At 42.4% G+C, this 27,066-nt stretch overlaps 1 protein-coding gene across 4 annotated transcripts in view; it reads right to left on the minus strand.

Annotated features, from left to right (window-relative positions):
• Nucleotides 1-27,066, minus strand: part of LOC145401209 (alpha-ketoglutarate-dependent taurine dioxygenase-like) — a 276,565-nt gene that overhangs the window by 222,746 nt on the left and 26,753 nt on the right. For 2 of the 4 annotated variants that reach the window (XM_080273515.1, XM_080273516.1), the window contains exon 2: nt 17,321-17,510. In XM_080273515.1, the coding sequence (XP_080129641.1) occupies nt 17,321-17,423 (103 nt within the window). In that variant the 5' untranslated portion in view covers nt 17,424-17,510. Of the gene's footprint in view, nt 1-17,320; nt 17,511-27,066 lie in introns of those variants that run through there. The other 2 variants (XM_080273517.1, XM_080273514.1) reach the window with 1 other exon arrangement.

The raw sequence follows: 27,066 nt of genomic DNA on the forward strand, positions 1-27,066 counted from the left end.
GCCAAGTCATCAAAACAGACTTTCGTCACATATGGAAATTCAGTAACCCTAATTAGGTCAGTTACTTTTGAGACATTTTGTGAGTGTATATATGCAGCAGATATTAAAACATGCAAGTTCAAGAACACTAAGCATTCACGGGATTGTTTTCAGCTCAACTGGCCAATACCGTCAAGGGGTTTAGCGGTTTAGCAACTTAGCAGTTTAGTGTCTAGCGTACACCCTACTCTAGCAAGCTAACGAAGTTACAGCTTCACTTTTTCAGCCAAGTGAAGTACTTTAGCAATGTCTATGCAACTCAGGGCACACCCAATTACAGTATTTTGTTATGAAAATAGGATAAAATTCACTGAGTAGCATAACTGATGCAATATCTGAAATAGCAGTGCCTGACGGGCATTCGTATCAGCGTCCGCCATTTCTGTTGTATTCTTAGCAGACGAAGCGATCAGAATGATCGACAACGTTCACTCTCTGCATCTCTGCTGCCTAAGCAAAGCTCTCATGATCGGCAATGGGGATCATTTAGGCCGTAACGTCCAAATTTGTTAGGTTAGGTTAGGTTAGGTTAGGTTAGGTTGTAAAATCTTTTGCCATTTTGGACGTTACAGCCGAAACGACCAGAATCCTAAGGTGTAGGTGAGAGTTTGGTGTAGGTGTAGTTAAGGAAGTAGAAATGGGAAGAGTCAGGCTAGGGAACTGATAATCCGCTTATTATAATCCCTTCAGCCCAGCAATGTATTTTATAGGGTAGTTTATTCATGCTCGCCATATGATTTTATTCAGTTCAGGAAACATGTACTGAGGAGGTTAATGTGGGCTGTATCAAATGCCCCAAGTCTGAATATCGCCTGTGCTCTGTTAAAACGATTGCCAAGTTAAAGTCGTATGAAGTGTGGTATAAGCAATTCAGTGGATGGTACTGAGGACCATTTACTGTATGAGAGTGACAGTGAAACAGTGATGATGACTGAGGTGATGACTTCCAGTGATGCTTCAGGACTCGGGGGAAGTAGTGATGAATTCTCAGGATTTGAAGACGAGTGAAATTTTCACCATGTCAGTAATATGAAGTGAATATAGGTTTTAGGTGATCATGACAGATGCAACCATGGAAAATTTAGGATCAATGGTGCTGTACACCTTTAGTCTTGCACTGACGATGTTTGGATGAATAAATTGTTTGAGATGTTTCATATCCTTAAATAATGATATTTATATTGAACAACCAAATACATTTTGATGTTTTTGGCATATAATAAAGCCACTGGGTACTCCAAAACTGACTGATGTAAATGTTTCAGAGGCGAGCGAATGTTGCATGTGGTGTGTACATGTGTGCGTGTGTGTGTGTGTACCACAGCGACTAGGAGGCAGCAGTGTTAAGACCAAAAATGGATGTTTTCACAGTACTCGAATGTTTTGAGATGGATATCTGTTTTTAGCAAATTCTGGTAAGAGAAATATGCATTTTTAATTGTTGATGCTGCAAGGAAAACAGCTGACCGTAAGGGAGTGATATTGGGAGAAGAGGGTAGAGACAGTTGTCTAGCGCTTGGGATGCAGCAGTGTTGCTAAGGGATAGTTTCACCATTCTCGACATGTTTTGAGATGAATGTCTGTTTTTAGTAAATTGTGATCAGTGAAGAACGTATTTTTAACTGTTGATGCTGCAAGGGAAACATCGCTGACAGTGAGGAAGTGATACTGAGAGGAAGGGGTAGAGACTGGTGTCTAGCGACTGGGAGGCAGCAGTGTTACTAAGGTGTAACAATGGATGTTTTCACCATAGTATGTTTTGAAATGAATGTTTATAGTAAATTATGATCAGTGAAGCATACATTTTTAATTGTTGATGCTGCAAGGCAAACATAGCTGACAGTGAAGGAGTGATACTGAGAGAAGAGAGTAAAAACAGCTGTCTATCCTGTTCCCAAGCAGCCTTGCTATATTGAACTCTGGTTGTAAAACATTGTAATTTGTGTATTTACAAGTGCTACCTTTTTATATTATTTGTGGAGGTAATTACAGGTTAGTTAGAGTGCATGATTAATGATGGTAGTAGTCTGATATTGTGCTTGAGTCAAGGCAATGTGAGGAAATTCCGTAACAGGTGTGGAATATGACGGGGTTCTTTTAGGATAAATGAACTGATGTGAACATTCATTGTATTTTATGTTTTCGTCAGTGAATGAAAGAATAAGAGTTTATTGACTTCATTTGTGGTTTTAAATTCATAAAATATTAAAAACAGTGTTTATATCAGTTTACTGATACATATTTATCAACAAAGTTGAGATGGCCTCGTGGTTTGAAGTCACGTTTTGTTAAGACGGGGATTTGTTTTCTCTTTTCCTGTATCATTCTTTGTACATAAAAGAAGAAACTAAAGGATGATGAGCAGTACTGAATAGATTCTGAAAGGTGAGTGTTGTATGTTGTATCTAAGTGATAGTGGCTCATATCAGTCACGTTTTGTCATGAAGGGGCATTGTTTTCTTTTCCTGTACCATTCTTTGTATATAAAAAAAGAAACCAAAGGCTGATGATCAGTAATGAATAAATTCTGAAAGGTGAGTGTGTATCTGTGTGGTAATGGCTCTTATCAAGAAACCTTACTGCAGTCTTGCTTGGGGCAAACTTTTTTTTCACAGAACTGCACTGCCAGAATTAGGGTGCGTCTTTCACAATGCTGCGTCTTACATGCCGCGAAATACGGTATATGGATGTGTAAGGAGCCCTAAAATGAGAGGACTGGGGGTCAGGACTGCAACTTAAGAGTTGAGAGGAAGGATGGGAGTAGAGTGTACATAAAAGCCTCAGTAAGTCAAACACTCATAGCTCAGATCCCCGTACAGGTTGGACAAGGTCAATAAGCAGGCATATATACAAAAAATTCAAAGTTGCAGTATGTAACATCGTGTAAAAAATTTTCCTTCGCACAACTGTCATAAATACCCAGTAAAACCCCATAACTGCTGAACTCGTAAGTAACGACTCCACTAATTAGCGTTCTTAAAAAAAAATAATATTGGAAAAATACAAAAAATCTTTTTCCAGTATTTATTTAACCTATTTACTGCCCTGGTGAGAGAGGATAGTGTTTGGAAACTCCCTGTACTGTTGTTTGCAGTTGATACTGTGTTGTTGAGTGAAGACGAAGGGGAGCTGCAAGGCTTGGTGGATGAGTCTGGGAGAGTAAGAAACGGAATCTAAAGGTGAATGTAGGGAAGAGTAAAGTGATGGTCTTTGAGAGAGGTGAAGTCAGTGAATGTACAGCGAGGTTGGATGGTGAGGAATTGGAAAAATGTGAGTACGTTTAAGTACTGTACTTGGGTAGTGTGATGAGTAAGGATGGAGGTTTGGAGGGTGAAGTGCGTGAAAGGGTACAGCAGGGAAGAAAGGTTGCTGGTTCCTTGAAAGCAGTGATAATAAACAGGGAAGTGAGCATGGAAGTGAAAAAGTTACTACATGACAGTATTGTGATACCAACTCTAACGTACGGAAGTGAAGCTTGGACGTTGTTGGAAGGACACAAGTCAAGAGCGAGAGCAGTGGAAATTAGTTATTTAAGAGGAGCCTGTGGAGTCACATGGAGAGACAGGCTGACGAATGAGGATATAAAGGAACGTTGTGGTGTGGATGTGGATGTGATACGAAGCGTTATGAGGAACATACTGAGGTGGTTTGGCCATGTGGAGAGGATGGAGGGTGAAAGACTGACGAAGAGAGTGTATGTGAGTGAGGTGGAGGGGGGAAGAGGGAGGGGGAGGCCGAGGATGAGATGGAGAGATGGGGTGGAGAGGTATATCAGAGAGGGGGGTGTGAGTTGGGAGCAGGGCAGTGAAATGGCGGGGGACAGGGCGACTTGGAGGCGATTTGTTTGTGGCCACCCCAGATGGGATTGAGACGTCTGGCAATAGATAGATAGACTAGTATAATTCTGTTAAGGAAATTCCGTTCCCAAACCTCTGACTTACAAAAATCCTCACCTTATTCTTTATTTTTTATTCTCTTACTATCCTCACCTTATTCTCTGTGTGCATATTTAATTACTACAATAGAACCCCATAACTGCAGAACTCACTAATCACCGACTTCACTTATTAGCCAATTCATCCTTTAAAAAAAAGTAAGAAAAATACAAAAAATAAACTGCAGGAATATGAATTGAACTGGTAAGGTCTTTCTGCTGAAATGTTAAACATACATTTAGCACTCAATCTTTTGCTCATTTTTGTGTGTATATGTGAAAGAGAAAGTATTGATGCCAACAGTAATGAATTCCATTAACCCCTTAATAACCCCCGGCGTTGAACAACCCTTTACAATACCGATGTCAGTGACGTTGAGTTAGCGAGATCTATAAAAAACTGTGAACAATTATGGGAAGGGAACGAAGGTCACTGGTATGTTTACATGACCCTATGATACCATCCCAAGCAGTCATGCAGTCGCTTAAGCTCAGATGTTTTTGCCCATATGGCACATGCAACGTAATTTTATTAATTATTTCCGCGAATCATAGTGAATCACAGGATGGATTTAGGATGCTAAAAACACTTTGCTAGCTGCACCAGACGATTCTTTTCACATCTTTAAGAAAAAAAAAATGTTTTAGAATGAAGACGAAGGGGAGCTGCAAGGCTTGGTGGACGAGTTTGGGTGTGTGTGTAAGAAATGGAATCTAAAGGTGAATGTAGAGAGAAATGAAGTCACTGAATGTACAGTGAGGTTGGATAAGGAGGAATTGGAAAATGTGAGTGCGTTTAAGTAGTTGGGTAGTGTGATGAGTAAGGATGGAAGTTTAGAGGGCGAAGTGCTTGGATGGGTACATCATGGAAGAAAGGTTGCTGCTTCCTTGAAAGCAGTGATGAGAAACAGGGAAGTGAGCATGGAAGTGAAAAAGTTACTGCATGATAGTATTGTGATACCAACTCTAACATATGGAAGTGAAGCTTGGATGTTGCTGGAGGGACAGAAGTCTAAAGTGAGAGCAGTGAAAATTAGTTATTTGCGAGGAGCATGTGGAGTCACATGGAGAGACAAACTGACAAATGAGGAAGTGAAGGAGCATTGTGGTGTGGATGTGGATGTGACAGGAAGCATTAGGAGAAACACACTGAGGTGGTCTGGCCATAGGTAGAGGATGGAGAGTGAGAGACTGATGAGGAGAGTGTATGTGAGTGAGGTGGAAGGGGGAGAGGGAAGGGGAGGCCAAGGATGAGATGAATGGATGGAGTGGAGAGGTATATGAGAGAGGGGGGTGTGAGCTGGGAGCAGGGCAGTGAAATGGCGGGGGACAGGGCGACATGGAGGCAATTTGTTTGTGGCCACCCCTTATGGGATTAAGGCATCTGGCGATAGATAGATAGATAGATAGATTTTAGAACTCTTCAAAAACTGTTTCGGGGCTGGACAGGGGTACACGCGAATTTCTGAACCCACGGCCATTGAGGGGTTAAGCCGTTAAGCCACACCTATGATTGTTTGTTTCAAGCACAATGGAAAAAACTTACTCTACGTACTCAAAGTTGGCTTTCATTTCCTAGTTTCCTATCCCCTGGGGGTAGGGGGGTTTTCAAGAATACTCCCCCAGTATCCCTGCTTGTCGTATGAGGTGACTAAAAGGGTTGGTGGTGGGTTAGTGACCCACCCCATAAAATGAACTAACTAAGCAAGCAAATAAAGCGCCTCGGACCAGGACAGACCATATGTTGACGACTAAGGAACGGACAAAGGATATTCTGAGGGTGAGGACATGGAATGTGAGAGGAGTGAATGATGAAGTGAAAGGGAGATTGTTCAGGTGCTTGAGGATGCAAGAGTGGATGTATGTGGACTGACTGAAACTAAATGGAAAGGCGAAAGAGTGAGAGAGTGGGAATATGGTTTAGGTATATGTGCGGGAGTTAATGAGAATGACAGGGCATGAGAGGGAATATGTCTGATGATATGCAAGAAGTGGAAGGAGAATATATGAGAGTATGGAACAGTGGGTGCAAGGATTGCATGGGTGAGGATGAAAGTAGGTATACAAGCGTGGGCGATTGTATGTGCATATGCGCCGACAGAGGACCGAGCAGCAAGAGTGAAAGATGAATTTTGGGCAAGTGTAGAAGCATGTATGGACAAATTTGAGAGGAGCAAGAGAGTGCATTTGATTGGAGACATGAATGGCAAAGTTGGGAATGTACGAGTGGATGGAGTGGTTGGTCAGTGGGGTGTGCCAGCTGATGTAGATGGGAATGGTAGTGCTTTGGTGGATACCTGCACTGGTAAGGGGTTGGCAATAGCTAACACCTACTTTCGGCATAAGATGATCCACAGGTATACATGGAGAGCAATGAGGAGGATGGATGGTGAACTTGTTGAACGAAAGGCAATGACAGACCATGTGTGTGTGGATGAGTGAATGAGATGACAACTGTTGGATGCAAGACTGTGGAAAGGGTAGGGGAATGGAGTCTCAGACCATCACATAGTGATGGCCAGGGTAAAGGTGCAAAGAAAATTGTTGAAGAGACAAAGGGGAAGACAGGAGGAAACAGCTCCTGTGAGAAGAATGGAGAAGTTGCAATACAGTGAGAAAATGGCAGAGTATACGAGCATAGTGGAAGAAAGATTGGGAAGGTATGAGTTAGAGCAGATGGAAGGGGTGGTAGACGTATGTAAGATATTCAAAGAAGCGATCGGCACAGCGTGTGAGGTGGTTTGTGGAGTGAGAAGGAGATGCAAGGGTGTGCAAGGGACAGCATGGTGGAATGATGAGGTGACACGAGCTGTGGAACAAAAGAAGAAGGCATATAGTGAATGGCTAGCAAGTAGACGTAGGGAAGAAGATGAGAGACAGAAGAGAGAGGTATATGTGAGCAGAAGGGAGGTGAAGAGAATGGTGAAGGAGAGTGAGAAGAAAGTGGATCAAGAATTTGGGCGGAATCTGAGTGGGAAATGGGAGAGTAAGAAATTGTTTTGGAAGGAGGTAAAGAAAGTAAGGCAGTGTGAAAGGAGAAATAGTAGGGGAGTGAAAGATAGGAATAATAGATTGTTGGTGGAGAAGAGAGAGAAATTGAGGAGATGGAAGGAGCACTCTGAGGATTTGTTGAATGTAGAGAGCGAGAGCAGTGTGAGTATATGTGGTTGGGGAATGGCTGGGAGAAAAGATGAGAGGAGGGAGGAAGAGATCAGTAGGGCAGAAGTAGTGGAAGCAAAGAAGAAGATCAAGATGGGAGGCCCCAGGAATTGATGGAGTGTGTGGTGAAATGCTGAAGTATGAGGGTAAGATTGTTGTGGAGTGGATATGGAAGTTGTGTAGATTGGCTTGGGAAGAGGGAAAGGTTCCAGAGGACTGGAAATCAGGTATAATTGTTCCTTTATACAAAGGAAAAGGGGAGAGAGAAGTATGTGGTAACCATAGGGGTATTTGCCTTCTTAGTATGACTGGAAAAATATATGGTAGAATACTCATTGACAGGGTTAGGCATATGGCAGAGAGTTGGAGAAGAACAAGGAAGATTTAGGAAGGGAAAAAGGGTGTGTAGATCAGATATTTGTTCTAAGATGTTTAGTGGAGAAGTATCTAGAGAAGGGAAAGAAAGTGTATGCTGCTTTCATGGACTTGGAGAAAACTTATGACAGAATAGATAGGCAAGGTATGTGGAAGGTATTAAGAATATATGGAGTGGAGGGGAAATTGCTGAGTGCCGTGAAGAGTATGTACGCAGAAGCTAGGGCTACAGTGCGAGTGGACGGTGAGCTGAGTTCTTTGATCTCAATGTGGGACTGAAACAGGGTTGTGTGATGTCTCCACGGCTGTTTAATATATACATGGATGGGGTTGTAAAGGAGGTGCAAGGTAGGGCAGTGGATGTGGGGGTGGCTCTAATGAATGAGGGTGAGATTTGGAAGATTCTGGTGTTGCTGTTTGCTGATGATACAGTATTGTTGAGTGAAGATGAATGGGAGTTGCAGGGTTTGGTGAATGAACTTGGGACAGTGTGTAGGAAGAGGAATCTGAAAGTTAATGTAAACAAGAGTAAAGTTATGGTGCTTGAGAGGAATGAAGTCATAGATTGTACTGTGAGTTTGGATGGTGAGGATATGGAGAATGTGAGTGCATTCAAGTACTTGCGTAGTGTGATGAGTAAGGATGGAACTTTTGGGGATGAAGTGCATGAAAGGATACAGCAGGGAAGGAAGGTTGTTGGTTCACTGAAAGCAGTGATGAGAAATAAGGAGGTGAGTATGGAAGTTAAGAAGTCACTGCATGATAGTACTGTGATTCCTACCCTGACGTATGGAAGCGAGGCGTGGACCTTGCAAGAGGGGAACAAGTCAAGAGTGAGAGCAGTGGAAATGAGTTACTTGAGAGAAGCATGTGGAGTGACATGAAGGGACAGACTGATGAATGAAGAAGTGAAGGAACGTTGTGGGGTGGATGTGGATGTGGTTGAGAAGATTAGGAGAAATACACTGAGGTGGTTTGGACATGTGGAGAGAATGGAGAATGAAAGACTGACTAAGAGGGTGTATGTAGGTGAGGTGGAGGGAGGGAGAGGGAGGGGTAGACCGAGGATGAGGTGGAGGGATGAAGTTGAGAGGTATATGAGGGAGGGGGTAGTGAGCTGAGGGGAGGGTAGTCAAATGCTGGGTGACAGAGCGACTTGGAGGCGTTTTGTCTACGGCCACCTTTTGCGGGATTTGGGTGTCGGGCTATAGAAAGGTAGATAGATAGGTTAGGTTAGGTTTGGTTATATTAGGTACAGTCAAGCTGGGTTAGGTTACATTTAGTTAAACACTTAGGACAATCCCTTCCGCCATTACCTTAACAAATCAAACAAGAGCTGTCACAGCCAAACAGCTAAAAACAATGGGGAAACAGATTTAACAAGAAATTTTTATTTACAGGTAATGCATTACACTAACAGTGGTTCATAGGCTATGCAATTAACAGTCATCATCATGCAGTTACCAGTAAATGTCATTTTCATGATGGCGTCAAGAATGAGCGAATTTCAAGAATTAGCGAGGGGGTTTGGAACGTAACCCTCGCTAATCTGGGAGGGTTACTGTAATGTTAAGAGATGTCATAGTTTTAATATAATGTACTTTCATGTGCCTTAATACTTGTATGCAGGAAAATGTGATGATTTATGTGGATCTAAAGTACAGTACCCTCGCGTCCAACACGGTAATATTGTCATGCATGGGTCCCGTGTTGGACCAAAAACGTGTTGGACAAACAACAGAGCTTATGGGGAAAAATGAATTATGTCAGCAACCCTAGGAAAAGTCACCCTAAATACCTACCATATACCTATACATATATTGGTACTACTGTAATTATAATAAATGATGCTGTACTATGAATGATAACTAACCTTTTAGGATAATGTTGGTGGGCTTGCTGGGAATGGAAGGTGATATCCAAGATTGTAGGTAGTCCTACTGGGTCCCTGAAGGATGGCTCCTGGCGTCACTAGTGGGTAATGGCTGCTGCTCCTCCTCAACCTCCCTCATAAATCCTTTGAAATTCCTCTCCCCTTTCTTCTGCCTCTCGATGAATTCTAGCTTGGTGGCCTGAGGGAGGTGCTGCCGCTTCTTGGGGTTCTCAGAAGGCTTCCTAGGCATCGTGAGCAGGGTAAAATGCAGTAGCAAGGACAGAAAATGCAGCGAGAAAATAGCACTGTCCAGTGTGAATTATGCAACTGAGTGGTGCTGTGGCGAGAGAAATTTAAACAAAACATCACGTGAGAGCAGAAGCGTTTTTCATTGGGCGACATCACGATCTCGTCATGATAGCGGGAGGGGGAGGCTACTTGATCGGAAGTTTTGATTGGCTGTCAGCGTCACAGGAACGTCCAGTATGACCGTGTTGGACCAGGGATGATCGTACTAGAGGCGAACTCTGTGGATTTCGCCCACTTCTCGGAGCTCCGTCGGTGTTGTGCTTACACACCCGTTTTACAGTACTCAAATCATATTAAATCGTACTAATTTTTTGTTCCCCGTGCTGGACGCGAATCGTTTCGTTTCGTTTCGTTTTCGTTTCGTTTTTAAAGGCTCCAACATGCTTGCATGTGTCGGCCTTGGTCACCTAATGGCGGCTCTCCACGCTGCACGATCCATTGCAGCCTCCCTGTTCAGTCCCTTAACCCTAAGGTCACACTTAATGACCTCGTCCCATGTCTTTCTCGGTCTACCCCTCATAACCCCACCCCCAATATTAACACTTCTCACCTTCCTCACCCAATTATCATCCCCCATCCTCTCCACATGTCCAAACCACCTCAATCTACCTTTCCTCATCACAACACCAATACACTCCAGTCCCATCCTACCTCTCAACTCTTCCATTGTAAACCCAGCCCCTCCAAGCCTTGGACGCAGGGACGCACTGCACATCCACCTAATAATTGTCATTTCTGTATGCCTGAGCCGGCGAATATCTTCCTTCTTCACTGCCCAGGTCTCACTGCCATACAGCATTACACTCCTAACACATGCTGCATACAAAGACCCCTTAGCACGTAGGGAGAGCCCTCTCAATGTCAGGAGAGGCAAGAGCTCCCTGAACTTCTTCCAACCACTTCTCACCCTAGCCACAGAGCTAGCTCCAGCCCCACCTCCAGCACACAACATGTCTCCCAAATAACAAAACTCTTCCACACACTCAAGAGATTCACCAGCAAGTTCAATCCTTTCACGTCTGACAATCTCCACCTGCTCACCCCGGCACGCCGTACACATAAAATCAGCATTATCTCGCAGTCTACCTCTGATACCACTACATCTCTTATGCACCCATTTATCACACACACCACACAAGATGGAATTACTTCCCATACCCTTGTGGCAAACTGCACATGGCCACTCTCCCTCGTCTTTGACAGTACCGCCACCAACCCTAGATATCATCACTTTTGTTTTATCTGCATTTACCCTTAAACCCTTTTGCCCCATACCATCTCCCCACTTCCCAAACCTTTCCTCCGCCTCCCTTTCATTCTCTGCAATCAACACCAAATCATCAGCATACAACAACTCCCACGGGAGTCCGTTTCTAAAGTCACGTGAAAGGGCTTCAAGTACCATGATAAACAACATGGGACTCAAGACTGACCCCTGATGCACACCAACATTCACGGAAAACTCATCACTCAAATCTCCATTCACTCTCACCTGGGTGTGAGCACCCACATACATGGCCATAACCACCCTAACCAGCCACTCCTCCAAGCCAAGCTTTCTCATTGCCCACTTCACCACCTCTCTAGGGACTCTGTCAAAGGCCTTTTCCAAATCAACAAAAACAAAATAAAGATCCCTTCTCCTACCAACATATTTTTCCTGAAGCTGTCGAACAATGAATATGGCATCAGTGGTCCCCCTACCTGGCATGAACCCGAACTGCATCTCATCAATATTCACTCTTTCTCTAATCATACCTTTTAAAACTCTCTCCATTACCTTCATTATCTGATCTAAAAGCTTTATACCTCTATAATTTCCTCTTTCCAGGGCATCACCCTTCCCTTTATACACATTTACAATTACACTCTTCAGCCAATCATCTGGGACAACACACTCATAAATAATCCTATTTATCAGGTCAGTGACTAAACTCACCCCTATATCGCCTCAGGCCTTCAACATTTCGGCAGTCAACCCAGACACACCTGCTGCCTTCCCCACCCTCATCCTGCCTATTGCCTCACTCACAGTAGCAGTATCAATCAAAGGCCAAGGGCCAGACACTGGATCTGCTGGCTCCAAACCTTCCCTGTCCCAGTCAAACTCCTCATTCAACAACCGGTTATAATGCTCTCTCCATGCATCTTTAATATCCTCACTGTTCACCACTACCCTTCCTTTATCATTCTTCACACACTGCTCACCTATGATATCCCGATTATCCCTCTTCACCTGACCTGCAACCCTAAATATATTTTTCCTTTCCCCATGATTTAGGTTAGCAAGTAATTGTCTCTGTGACTCAGACTTTGCCCTGTATACCTCTCTTCTAGCCCTACGCTTGGCAGCCAAATATTCCTCTTTGGTACCACCCTTCTTCCATTCCCGGAAAAGCCTTCTTTTCTCCTTAATTGCAGCTTCTACACCCTCATCCCACCACCAAGTTACTTTATGTCTTGGTGGTCCTCTTGTCCAGCCGCATGTTACATCAGTAACTCTCAAGAAATTGTTCTTGAGGGCTCTGTACTGTTCATTAACGCCTTTGTCTACAGCTCCCTGTTCAGCCACCACTCTCCTCAACTCGCTATAGAAGGCATCCCTTACTACTTGGTTTTTCAGCTTCCATATTTTCCTCCTAGGTACATAAGTCCTCTTTTTCATCACTTGTTCTTTAAGCACCATATCACAAATCAACAGTTTGTGCTGCTGCACACACTCCTCACTTCCTATAACTTTAACTAACCTCCTATCGGCCCTCCTAACCAGAAAATAATCTATCTGACTGCTATTTCCCCCAGACTCATACGTAATTAACCTACTGTCTCTTTTCCTAAAATATGTGTTGCACACAATCATATCCGTTGCCTCCCCAAACTCGAGTATCCTTTCCCCTTCTGCATTCCTTAGACCATACGCACATCCCCCATGCACTCCTTCATAACCTCGTGCTGGACAAACGCGTGTTGGACACGAGGGTACTGTACAAATCCATGTAGGTTCGACAATTGCATAACTCGAACCAAGTTACCCCTCGGTTAGTTTGAGTTACTGAGACTTGACTGTATAAGTGTTGTGATGGGGAGGGCTAGATTGAGGTGGTTTGGGCATGTTGAGAGGATGGAAGATGGCAAATGGGTGAGGAAGGTGAGAGCCATAAAAGTTGAAGGTAGGGCTGTGAGAAGCAGACCACAAAAGACCTGGGACAAGGACATAGGGTGTGACCTCAGGGATACCGGACTGAATAGGGAACCTGCCAAAGATCATGCAGTGTGGAAAGCTGCCATTAGGTGACCATGGCCATCTCGTGCAAGCATGTTGGAGCCTTAATAAAAGAAACAAAATGACACAAAACTTGAAAGAGGTTGACATTTTTAGTTTATTCATGCTTTCACAAGATTATTTCATGCAAATAATAAAAGGCCTCCCATACGGAAGGATTATCTTACGGCTGCAACTGATCCCCCAGTCCAACAAGTCTCTCCTAAGCTGAATAAAATCATTAGGAGATAATAAGAGTAAAGAAAAAGAAATGTCCCCAGGCTGGGTAGGTTAAACTCATTCACCTATTAAAATCTCTCTTCATTCTCCTGCATCTGACACAAAAATTCCTGTTTCAACAACCATCATTTTACTCTTATTTATGGTACCTTTACATTCAAACCATTAAATCTGCACACATTCACATAATGTGCCTCAGAACCGCTACATGAATATTCTGTTTACTATTATTAAGTACAAACCATCATCATCTGCATTCATTTTACTGAAGATACTCCACCCATCACCATTAGTCACCATTCCCATCTATCTTCCCACAACTCAAATTTTAACCTTTCTCATATCCTACTGTTTCATTTAATTTCATTTGTAATGGCTCCAACATGTTTGCATGCATCGACTTTGATCGCCTAATGGCGGTTCTCCATGCTGTTTGATCTGTAGCAGTCTCCCTGTTCAGTCCCTTATCCACATGGTTAGAGTATGACCTCATCCAAAGTCTTTTTCGGTCTGCCTCTCACAAACCTACCCTCAGTGTTTACAGCTCTCACCCTCTTTGCCCAGTTGTCATCCTCCATCCTCTCCACATGCCCAAACCATTTCAATCTACCTCTTCTCATCACAACACAAATACATTCCAGTCCCAATCTACCTCTCAACTCTTTATTTGCAACCCTAACCCTTCCAGGCCTGTCATTCAATGACACACTACACATACATCTAAACTTTATTTGATGTTAATGTGTCAAGTGTGCAGTGAGGAAAAATAATGAAACTATTAAGTGTGTTACATTTTGCCACCAAGGCAATCAGTGAGATGAGAAGTATAGTGAGAGAACAAGTGCTGATGAAGACAGAAAACTTTGAAGAAGTTTGTTTGTTGTGAGCATGAGCAAATCCTACCAGTTATGTCACTGTCTCATGTCTGTTCTTCCTCCTTACAGCAGGGTATGTCTTTAACCCGTTAACTGCTCTATACAGCCTGGGCTGATCCGAGTGAGACTGCTCAATACAACCCTGGCGGCGTGGGTGCCGGTCAAATATGGCGCCATGCTGACCAAGGCAAAAGCATGCAAGCATGTTAGAGCCTTCAAAAATGAAAACGAAAACGAAAACTATATATTCCAATATGGTTTCAGACACTTCGATGTTCTTCCATGGCTTTAGCAAGGTAAATATTGAGCTAATATTTTGTTACTATATACTTTGGCATGTATTGTCTCTATTCCTAAGGCAAAATTGGGCCTTTGCGAAACTTCAGTTTTACCCCTATGTCTGAGCACCAGACACCTCCAAAAATCAGCCATGAGCAGTTAACGAGTTAATAAGCTTATCACAAGGAAAGCTGGAATCACATACATATAGTTTTTAATGGAAAAGTGGAGGTCAGGAAATAACACATTATCCATCCATCCATTAGCTTTATTATACAGAGTTGAGGGGGGGACCTACATATAATGTTTCCACAGATGCAGAGAACTAGTTAACATGTCAGCTTTATTATAACAAGCTGAAGGGGTCTACGTACATTGTTTTCACGGATGCAGGGAGCTAGTTCACACATAAGCCATACAAGCTGAGGGTCCACTGTACATTAGTGAAAGAGAAGGGAAGGAGTATCTGTGAGACTGAAAGAGGGATGCAAAGATAAAATAGCCTGGAGGCAGCTGTCATCACCATCTCCTGCTGGAGGGTTCCCAAGATGCTCAAGGCATCAGAAACCATGATGATGCATATTATACAGTAATACAGTGCTCGTCAGAAGTATGGAGCGCCCTGCGTCCCTCCTGAGAAACAAACCTTTCAACATTGAAAAAACATATAAATAATGCATTTTATTTACCTTTAGTGCTTCGTAGGGTAGCCTTTACGTTTCTTCACGGACCTGAGACGTCTTGGAAGTGAAAGGGCGAGGCTCCTGAGGTGCTGGAGGGGTATTTTGTCCCAGGAGTCACGAATGGCGGCTTCCAACTTAGGCAGAGAGCTCACGTCTTTCCCTTGGAGACTCTTCTTTACGAGGTACCAGAGGTTTTCAATGGGGTTGAGGTCTGGGCTATTTCCTGGCCAGTCTGTCATGAATGATACCTCACAGTCACGAAGCCAATTGGTGACCGATTTGGCCTTGTAAGCAGGTGCACCGTCCTGCTGAAACACTCGTGCACCTGTTAGCTCGAAGGAGTCTGGTAAATGATCACACAGAAGCTCCAGGTAAACATCCTGATTCACTCTGAGGTTCTTGGGAAGTACAACAAGCTTCCCCAAACCCTTCCCTGAGAAACAACCCCATACCATGAGTGAATCAGGATGTTTAACTGTGCTTTCTACATACTGTGGGTCAAGTGGGTCACTACCTTTGCGTCGATACACACGTGCTCCTCTGTTACAGGTAACACTAAACGTTGCCTCATCAGACCATAACACTGACAACCATTGCTCCTCACCCCAGGTTAGATATTTATTACCAAAGGCAAGCCTACAAATTCTCTGGCTCTTGGTGAGAAGAGGCTTTTTCACAGGCCTGTGACTTGTGTAACCAAGCTCAAGCACCCTACGAGACACTGTTCTCACTGACACCTCACCAAACACTTCCGGGTTGCTCTCCTTAATTTTCCTTGCACTCACACGAGGATTAAACTCCACTGCACGTTTTAAAACATTAACAGACCTTGGGGAAGTTTTCCTAGGCCTACCAGACCTCGGTTTCTTTGTGGGAACTTCACCACTGTTTTCCTCCCAAAACCGCGCACACCAACGACGCACTGTCGATCGTGCCACACCAACCAATTCACTAATTTCCTTTGTCTGGTGGCCTGCCTCCTTTAGAGCAATGATCTGGGATATGATTTCACTCGATAGTTCACGGGTAGGTGCCATAACAAAGTTTTGAAGGCCAAAACACTGCGGGACACTTGGTAAAAAATGGCGCAATTTGAGAGGGACACTCGGCGGAGTTCCTCTCTCTCAGGCAGCCCGTGGGCGACTGAGGTGGGAACCAACCAGCGCGTTGGAAGGCCTCAGGCTACCGTGACGTCATGCTCGGAGCTCAAACTTGTGGCTCAATTCTTACCCCCCAAAATGGGTGATTCTTTTTGGGTCATAAGTATTGCGCGCCTGGCGGACAACGTTGAATACTTCTGACGAGTACTGTATGTTTATCTGTAATGCATGTTTCCACAATTCACTTCAAATAATGCAACAAGCCAATGGTCAGATTTGAAAAGTCTGGTAACATAAGTTGCATGTGCATAACACAAAGTACAGGCCCTAAATGGCCCAAATATGACATTTCCATGCACTGCATAACCCTCATTCGCACAGCAAAAGGCACCAGTCTCTCTCCCAGGCCCACCCCTGTGTCATGCTTCCTTCCATCACACTTGTCCCCTCCCATCTAAGTGTGACCCTTATGATATCTGTGGAATATGGGTTAATTCTACTGCATCAGCTTTGTTGAAGACAGTCTTAGATCTCTTTTCTTCTTCTTTCTCCCTCTTTTCTTTCTGCCCATTCTTTCTCCTTGTCTCCTCCTTTCCTTTCCTCCTTCCATTACTTCTCTCCCTCTGTCGTATCTCTTGTTTCTCTTACTCTTCTTCTTTTCTTCCCATGTCACTTTAAAAGACTAACAGAAAAGAACACAGTGGAATAGCTCACCCAAGTCCTTTCTAACGTGGCAACACCTTCAAAGGTCTCCATTCCCACACTCTCTCCTTCTTTTTCCCTGTTACTTCTCTGCCCTTCTTTTTTTCTCTTCATTTCCTTTCCACCTACTGTTATTTCTCTCCCTCTCTCTTATTCTTCCCTTTTTTTTTTTTCTTTCTTTTCTGTCACCAGCAAAGAAAAGACTAATAAAAAATTTAACAAATGGAATACGTCAATGTGGATCCGTTCTGAAGCAGCAGTGCCTTTGTTAATCTCCCTTCCCTCTGTCTTTCTTTCTTTTCCTGCTTCTCACTTTTCCTCCTTTCTCTTCCCCTCTCAATCTGGGGTGGTTAGGGTAGGCTTATGGGGTCATTAGGGGTGACAATAGGGGAAACTGGAACCAAATTCTATTTTTTCCATCAGGCTCTGTTGTTTGTTTAATGCAACATCTAGTGGAAACTAAACTGCTGCATTATAAGCAAATAATTACCTTCTTCTGGCACATCCTGCTTCAAATCAATTCCTCTGACCTCACAACCCAGCTTGACAGGAGTCAGAGTATAGAAGTTGTGAGTGGTGGTAACAGTGGTCATGAGTGTTGGTCTTAATACGAGTTATGATGCCAGCAGAGACCACGGTTGGCGTAACAGTCAACCAGCCTGTGTGGAGTATCTGAAAAACTGAAGAGAGCAATTTAGTTTAAATCACCGGTACCTGACATATACAAATAGTTGTATTGCACATAACTGTAAATTACTTAGTGAAATGGCTGAATTAATCTTTTACTCTGAAGTACAGTATACAGTACCGTCTTATCACTAAACTCAGAAGTAACAGCAAATACATGTATTATTGTATATACAACAAAGATTATCAGGATGGTTTCTGTCAACCCAAGAAGGTACTATCATGAGAGTAAAGTGTGGCTACAAGCTTGGAATTCAGTCATACTATCAATGTACAGTCGTCAGCACAAATTCGCTGCAAGCCAGCTCGTGTGATATGGTCGTTCTGTCTGGCAATGGTGTATGGGAACTAGTTGCCACACAGGCTTTTTTATGCTTTAAAGACGTGTTTGTAAGAACTGGTACTATAAATTGCCCAGAATCCAATATTCTTTATATCTGATTAGCATAAAAATGAGCGAAAGACGACAGAAAAATGTTGTGGAATGATGAAACTTCTGCCCTCTCCACCATACCCCTCCCGATGACCCTCCCCATGACCCGCCCCAGCCTACCTCTCAACACACCTCTCCCCCTGCTCTCCTTCTCCACTCCCCTGTCTCCTTACCCTGCCTTCCTTATTAATATTTATTCACCGCGCTAACCTACGTAATTAACCGCACTCTTCTCTATTTCTTGTCTATTCCTGTAACCTTTTTGTTTCTCTACATTCGCGAAATTCTTGCCATGCCACAGTCTTTCCCTCTCACTCCTTACTCAGAACATGATGCAGTAATTCGAAACATTATTGGTTCTGATACTGCTTCATGAATCAGTGAACAGTATGAGGAGAGCAGGAACATTTTCCTATGGAAGAGAGAGGGTGAGAAATAGGAGGGATGGGCACAAATGTTTATTTAATTACACCTACTGTAATAATAGCCACAGACTGCCACTTACACTCAAACACCAGTAAGGAACACATCACAAGAAAGAGACCTCAGTGTTCCTATATCTCCTGGCTGTTGGTAGTGACAAAGGGTGGAGAAAAGAAAGATAACTGGAATAAAAGAAGTGGGAAAGATACGGGAAGGATGAGAATGAGACTTGAGCAGGAAGGAATATTGATAATTAGCCTTGGATATAGTTGGTAGTACTGCAAGCAACTGGGAATAGGGCAAACAAGGTTTAGTAAACAGTCAAGAGAGAATCGAGATGTGTCAATGGAATTTTTACCGTGGATAATGAATGAAGGTAGAGAGGGTGGGGAGAAGAGAGAATCGAGAGGTATAAAAATGAGTGGGGGGTAGGAGGGAGAGGGAGGGGTGGGGGGACAGGAGGAGTAAGGGGGAGAGAGGGGAAGCAAGCTCAGACACGGTTATAATGAGGAATACAAGAGTATTATGCTCATACGTCATTCCATAACATTCTATGAACTCTTGCACTTTCTTACACTAATCAAATACTGTATAGAGAATACTGTATTCTAGGCAGTCTCTACTACCATTCTTAAAGTATATAAAAGCCTCTGTGGCAACCAGTCCTCATACACTGTTGCCAGACAAAAGGACTCACACCACACCAGTAGACTTGCAGAGAATTTGTGCTGACGAGTGTACTTAGAAAACACAATCACAATCAGAGCTGAAGTGCAAGCTTAGACTCTAACAATTTTACAACTCCATCAACAGGAATCCCTCCACACAAGCTTCCAGACAATGATTCTTCACCCCAAGTATCTCCAGACAGGAATCATAAACATGCTGAAGCCATTACCTCTGTGGCCTTCCCGTGGTCCCCTCCCTCCCAGACTGACTCTTAAACATTACTCTTTTTTTTTTTTTTTTTTTTTTTTTTTTTTTAAGAGGGAGTAGGTTGTAGTTCCAGCTGATCATAGCAGTTGACTCTTAAATATAGCTTTTCTCTCTCTTTCTTTATAGAGGGAGTAGGCTGTACAGTAGTTCCAGCCAATCAAGGCTGCAGTACTGAGGAAGATGGGAAAGCTAGTGATAGGGTGACCTGCAGCTCTAATTTCACTAGCTTTCAGGACCAGATCCTGACCATCCCCCCCTGTTGATGTTTTTCAGTGTCACTAACACAGACAGTAAGCCAGTATACTCTCCCAAACATATTTCTTTAACTGTCTCCTGTATACACCACAAACTGTACCTTACTCCACCATTTAGGCTTGTGTCAGCAAGGACATGTGGACAGAAAACACTGCCCCCACTAGCTGGAGGTGGATATTAAGGGAGGCATGGAGTGGGCTCCATCAGCATGTCTTTGGGCCAACTTGGAGCTATTGAACAGAGAGGGTGCTAGAGATCTCTCAGCACTCTTGGAGTTTCATTTTCTTGAGCTTTATCATGTAAAGATCACATCTCTTGCAAAATCTGCTTCCAAGAGATTAAGTGTGCTAAGCCAACTCCATGTATTCTATTCTCTGCACAGCAGTTGACTTTATGCAGGGGTTTTATCCACCCCTGTGTGAAGTAAAACTCTCATGTGTGGGAGGGGCTCCCCACACATAGCTCTTCTCAGTTGAGTGAAGGTTTTTCATCTCATCAACTCTCCTCCTCTTACTGATTCCTTTCAGCCCCTCTCTTTCTTTGCAGGACTGTTGCATCTGTATCTCTCTTCTAATGATATTTCAATGGTCACTGCTTTTCTGAAATGTCTGCTTGCATTCCTCCTCTAATACTGAAGATGCATTTCATGTATGCAATAGGTCAACTATGCAACTGTCTTCCTCAGTCTGTATTTCCCTCTACCTATGACATCCAGTCTTTTAAACACCTGTGTCTAGGCATCTTGAACAGACCTTGAATTTGGCTCTGTTTCCTCCCCCTCCCCCCTCCCTAAGGGGAATGATTACTGTGGGCTTTTAGCCTTTGGTTGCTTCTTTCTTGTACTTGAAAAAAATTAATAAAATAAAAATAAAAGAATCATAGTTTTTTGTTTTCAAATACAGTAGGGCATCGATGAATGAATCACTGACGTTAAACCTGATAATTTGTTAAAGTTAAACACCATGCTATTCTGTAATATCCCAGGCATTGTGCTTTTACTGAACAAAGATTGTTCAATACAGAGCGTCGTTATGCTGTACATTTGTACTCAATAACATACAGTTACGTAGAAACGGTTCTTTCTCAATAAAGCCACTGTTTATGGCTCCTCTAACAATGTGGTGTTCTGCTGGATGCGTGTGTGTGTGTGTGTGTGTGTTCTTACCTAATTGTTCTTACCTAATTGTATCTTTACAGGAATGAGTCAAGCTCGTACTGTCCCGTGTCTTAGACCATATTTATCGTACATATCCTTAAATTTGTGAATTGTTTTGGCACACACTATTTCATTCGGTAGTGCATTCCATTGATCAATTGCTCTGTTTGGGAAACTGAATTTCCTTACGTCTTTATCACCTCTCTTCTTATGCAGTTTTTTGCAGTGTCCTCTTGCTGATGCTTCTCCATATGTTAAGTAATCATTTATGTCTATTTTCTCCTTTCCTGACATGCACTTATATAGCATTATCATGTCACCTCTTTTCCTTCTCTCCTGTAGTGTTGGTAGATTCAGTTTATTTAGTCTTTCTTCGTAGCTTAGGTCCCTTAAGCTTGGTATCCATCTTGTAGCGGCCCTTTGAACTTTTTCAATCTTGTCTATATGCTTTTTGAGATGAGGACTCCAGACTATTGATGCATATTCCAGGGTTGGTCTAATGAATGATGTTATTATCCTTCTTAGCATGTCTTCATTTATGTATGTGAATGCTATTCTCATATTTGCAAGCAGTGTATACATGTTCCGTACCTTCTCGCTGATGTGGTCAGCCGGAGATAGTCTGTTATTGATAATCACACCTAGGTCCTTCTCTCTTTCTGATGTGTATAGGGTTTTATTTCCTAACTTGTAATCCCAATCAGGCCTTTTTCCACTTTTACCAAACTTGATTACATGACACTTGTCCACATTGAATTCCATTTGCCATGTACTACTCCATTCATGAAGTTTATTTAATTCTTCTTGTAGCTCCCTACAAGAGTCTGTGCTAGTAATTCTCCTTTGTATTTTTGCATCATCTGCAAACATATTCAGATAGCTCTCATTTCCAGTGTTACTGTTTATATCATTTATGTACACTAGAAACATGATTGGTGCCAGCACCGAACCCTGTGGTACTCCACTAGTCACTTCTTTCCATGATGAGTAGTTTCCTCTTAGTACTGTCCTCATTTCTCTTTTTATGAGAAAGTCTTGCATCCAACAAAACAGTTTGCCTCGAATTCCTCCTTGATGGTACAGCTTCCATAAAAGTCTTTGGTGTGGTACTGTGTCAAAAGCTTTCTTGAAATCTAAATAGATACTGTCCACCCATCCTTCCCTTTCCTGTATTGTGTTTGTTACTCTGTCATAGTAGCTCAACAAATTAGTAACACATGATTTTCCTTTTCTGAAACCAAACTGTCTTTCTGTTATCATACTGTGTTCTTCTAGATGATTTACCAAGCTTTTCTTATAAGTTTTTCTAATACCTTACTTACAACACTGGTCAGTGATACTGGTCGGTAGTTGAGAGGATTTTGTCTATTTCCTTTCTTGAATAAGGGGACTATATTTGCTTTTTTCCAAATATCAGGTAGTTTCCCTTGACTCAAGGATTTCTTGAAAATTAAAAATAATGGTTTACTTAACTCCTCTGCACATTCTCGTAACACCCAACATGAAATTTCATCAGGACCACTTGCTTTTCCTCTGTCTAATCTACTTAACTCCTCTTGTATTACTTTTTCTGCTATTTGTATATCTGGTAGTATGTGTGGACATGCGTGTTCCACATAATCCCTCTCAAAATTTTTTTCTTCTGTAAAAACTACAGGTAACTCGCACGGAACACGTGGGTTTCGTTCCTACCGTGCCGTGTTAGGTGCGAAATCGCGTATATTTAAACTACTTCATATTTTGCTCCCTAGACCCCCCAAATGTGTTGTTTTGCTGTTATCTGTCACTGGTAATCACTAGAAAGCACTTTAAGTGGTTAGAAGGTTTATTTAATGTTATAACTCACAAATACAGTACTCCACAGCAAAACTTCAACACACAAATACTGTACGTAAACACAAGGAAACATTCCGACGCCGATCATAGGTAATCATATAAATCAGGTTAACTGGTACCAGTGCTTTAACTTACAAGCACATACCAGAACAGTACATATTTAACTTAGAAATGCAGTGCTGTGATATCGAATGATTTCAGTACATAATCTGTTAGGAATGGCTGGAAAAAAAAAATGTTATGAATACATTTTCACCTTTTTGATATATGTTTATGGTAGTTTCGAATTATTTTTTACGTTATCGTTGTGCCCATGCTTGGAAAAGGGAGCGAAAGAGTTGAATTTTCAGTCCTAAATGAGAAAACTGCACGTCCTCCAAGGCTAGACTCTGCCACGGGAGAATAAAGTGGAGGGTCAGTCCGATTAGCGATAAGGAAGTTGTGTCACAACTTCCAGCTCCCACACCACGAGTATGGCTAAAAATAGAATCGTAATGCAGTTTCAGAACTAACAATAAGTCTAATTATTACGAATACAGATAAAAGCAGAAATAAATACGTTTACAGACGGGGAAAATGTACTTCTTCCGTCATAACATGTTCATCTTTCTCTATCATTTTACCTTGTTATTTTCGCAATATATATTGCTGTCTCGTAAACAGGGTGGTTGTTTGTGTTTTGCAAGGGAGGAAAAAGATTGTATTTTCTGTCTGGGTCGAGATAATGGGTGTAACTATGTGTGGTTAGGCATGGCCACGAGCGAAAAAATCGTACATCCACTCATCACGATATCAGGTGGTGAACTGACAGATGACACACGAGAGGGTGAAGTCAAAGTCAGTCTCATGTCCCAGATTTTCGTTCACTTCCCGAAAGTTTTCACAGTTTTCTACAATTTGCATTGCATCAAATGATCCAAACCATTACAGCAAACCTGAGCAAATAGGTAAAGATACCAAGACAAAAATGTATTTTTCTCTTATTATAAGTCTTTAACGAACAAACTAAAAAGGCAATATTCCGACGCCGATCATGGGTAATCATATAAATCAAGTTAACTGGTTACAAGGCTTTATTCAATGCTTTAATTGCTTAAAAGTACATACCAGAACAGTAAATATTTAACTTACAAATACAGTACTGTAGAAAAGCAGTACAGTAAGAGTTTAACGAACAAACAAAAAAGGCAATATTCCGACACCGATCATGGGTAATCATATAATTCGGGTTAACTGGTTACAAGGCTTTATTTAATGATTTAACTTTATTTAAGTGCTTACAAGTACAGTACATACGAGAACAGTAAATATTTAACTTACAAATACTGTACAGTACTGTGGAAAAAACGAACAAATAAAAAAGGCAATATTCTGACGCCTATCAGGTAAACTGGTTATAAGACTTTATTTCTTGCTTTAACGTTATTTAATAGTACTTTAAGTTGCACATAAACTTACCAGAACAGTACAGTACTCTAAATATTTAACTTACAAATACTGTGCTACTGTACTCGGGAATGTCTCACTCACTGAATAATTTCCCGCCTAGATCGTCACATAATCAAAACAAACCGCGCGCTGCGGTGACGTTCGAGGATTTGATCTTTCAAAGGCCTCTCCTGCGTTAATTTGTAGTTTTCATGATGGTTTTTTAATCTTACGTTGTCTTATATGTATCCCAGCCCTTACCGTGTATAATTGCGAGCGGTGACGTTCGAGGATTTGATCTTTCAAAGGCCTCTCCTGCGTTAATTTGTAGTTTTCATGATGGTTTTTTAATCTTACGTTATCTTATATGTATCCCAGCCCTTACCGTGTATAACTGCGAGCGCGTTCCGTGAGATCGTGTTCCGTGCGAGTTACCTGTAATTGGAAATTCTTATTTAGTGCTTCACAAATATCTTTCTCTTGTGTATAAGTGATTCCCTCGTCCGTGATGGATTGTATTATATCTTTTACTTTGGTTTTGCTTCTGATATAGCTGTAAAACAGCTTTAGTTGATCACTACTTTTATTTATTATATCCTCCTCAAACTGTTTTTGGGCTTCCCTCCTTATTCTTGTATAGTCGTTTCTTGCCTGTTTGTAATTATTATACGCCCTTTCACTATTGTGTCTTCTGTATCTATTCCACAACAAATCTCTTCTTTCTTTGGATTTTTTACATTCTGTGTGTGTGTGTGTGTGTGTGTGTGTGTGTGTGTTCTTACCTAATTGTTCTTACCTAATTGCATCTTTACAGGAATGAGTCAAGATCGTACTGTCCCGTGTCTTAAACCATATTTATCGTACATATCCTTAAATTTGTGAATTGTTTTGGCACACACTATTTCATTCGGTAGTGCATTCCACTGATCAATTGCTCTATTTGGGAAACTAAATTTCCTTATGTCTTTATCACCTCTCTTTTTATGCAGTTTTTTGCAGTGTCCTCTTGCCGATGCTTCTCCATATGTTAAGTAATCATTTATGTCTATTTTCTATTTATCTATCTATCTACAGCCCGATGCCCTAATCCCGCAAAGGGTGGCCACAGACAAAACGCCTCCAAGTCGCTCTGTCACCCACCATTTGACTACCCTCCCCCCAACTCACCCCTCCTCCCTCATATACCTCTCAACTCCATAACTCCACCTCATCCTCGGTCTACCCCTCCCTCTCCCTCCCTCCACCTCACCTACATACACCCTCTTAGTCAGTCTTTCATTCTCCATTCTCTCCACATGTCCAAACCACCTCCGTGTATTTCTCCTAATCTTCTCAACCACATCCGCATCCACCCCACAACGTTCCTTCACTTCTTCATTCATCAATCTGTCCCTCCATGTCACTCCACATGCTCCTCTCAAGTAACTCATTTCCACTGCTCTCACTCTTGACTTGTTCCCCTCTTGCAAGGTCCACGCCTCGCTTCCATACGTCAGGGTAGGGATAAAAATACTATCATGTAGTGGCTTCTTAACTTCCATACTCACCTCCCTATTTCTCATCAATGTTTTCAGTGAACCAACAACCTTCCTTCCCTGCTGTACCCTTTCACGCACTTCATCCCCTAAAGCTCCATCCTTACTCATCACACTACCCAAGTACTTGAATGCACTCACATTCTCCATATCCTCACCATCGAACCTCACTGTACATTCTGTGATTTTCATTCCTCTCAAACACCATAACTTTACTTTTGTTTACATTAACTTTCAGCTTCCTCCTCCTACACACTGTCCCAGATTCATTCACCAAACCTTGCAACTCCCATTCATCTTCACTCAACAATACTGTATCATCAGCAAACAGCAACACCAGAATCTTCCAAATCTCACCCTCATTCATTAGAGCCACCCCCACATCCACTGCCCTACCTTGCACCTCCTTTACAACCCCATCCATGTATATAATAAACAACCATGGAGACATCACACAACCCTGTTTCAGTCCCACATTGAGATCATACAACTCACTCAGCTCACCATCCACTCGCTCCGTAGCCCTAGCTCCTTCGTGCATACTCTTCACAGCATTCAACAATTTCCCCTCCACCCCATATACTCTTAATACCTTCCACATACCTTGCCTATCTATTCTGTCATAAGCTTTCTCCAAGTCCATGAAGGCAGCATACACTTTCTTTCCCTTCTCTAGATACTTCTCCACTAAACATCTTAGAACAAATATCTGATCTACACACCCTTTTCCCTTCCTAAATCCCCCCTGTTCTTCTCCAACTAGCTCCTCTGTTATATGCCTAACCCTATCAATGAGGATTCTACCATTTATTTTACCAGTCACACTAAGAAGGCAAATATCCCTATGGTTACCACATACTTCTCTCTCCCCTTTTCCTTTGTATAAAGGAACAATTATACTTGATTTCCAGTCCTCTGGAACCCTTCCCTATTCCCAAGCCAATCTACACAACTTCCATATCCACTCCACAACAATCTCACCCCCATATCTCAGCATTTCACCACACACTCCATCAATTCCTGGGGCCTTTCCCATCTTGATCTTCATTGCTTCCACTACCTCCGCCCTACTGATCTCTTCCTCCCTCCTCTCATCTCTTCTTCCAGCCATTCCCCAACCACTTATACTTGCATTGCTCTCACTCTCTACATTCAACAAATCCTCAAAGTGCTCCTTCCATCTCCTCAATTTCTCTCTCTTCTCCACCAACAATCTATTATTCCTATCTTTCACTCCCCTACTATATCCCCTTTCACACTGCCTTGCTTTGTTTACCTCCATCCAAAACAATTTCTTACTCTCCCTCCATTTCACACTCAGATTCCTCCCAAACTCTTCATCCACATTCTTCTTACTCTCCTTCACCAGTCTCTTCACCTCCCTTCTCCTGCACACATATACCTCTCTCTTCTCTCTCTCTCATCTTCTCCCCTACCTCTACTCGTTAACCAGTCACTATATGCCTTCTTCTTTTGTTCCACAGCTCGTTTCACCTCATCATTCCACCATGCTGTCCCTTGCACACCCTTGCATCTCCTCCTCACTC

This window comes from Coenobita brevimanus, chromosome 55 (assembly GCF_032717465.1).
Source record: "Coenobita brevimanus isolate Jiangsu-jjx chromosome 55, ASM3271746v2, whole genome shotgun sequence".
Classification (NCBI taxonomy): Eukaryota; Metazoa; Arthropoda; class Malacostraca; order Decapoda; family Coenobitidae; genus Coenobita; species Coenobita brevimanus.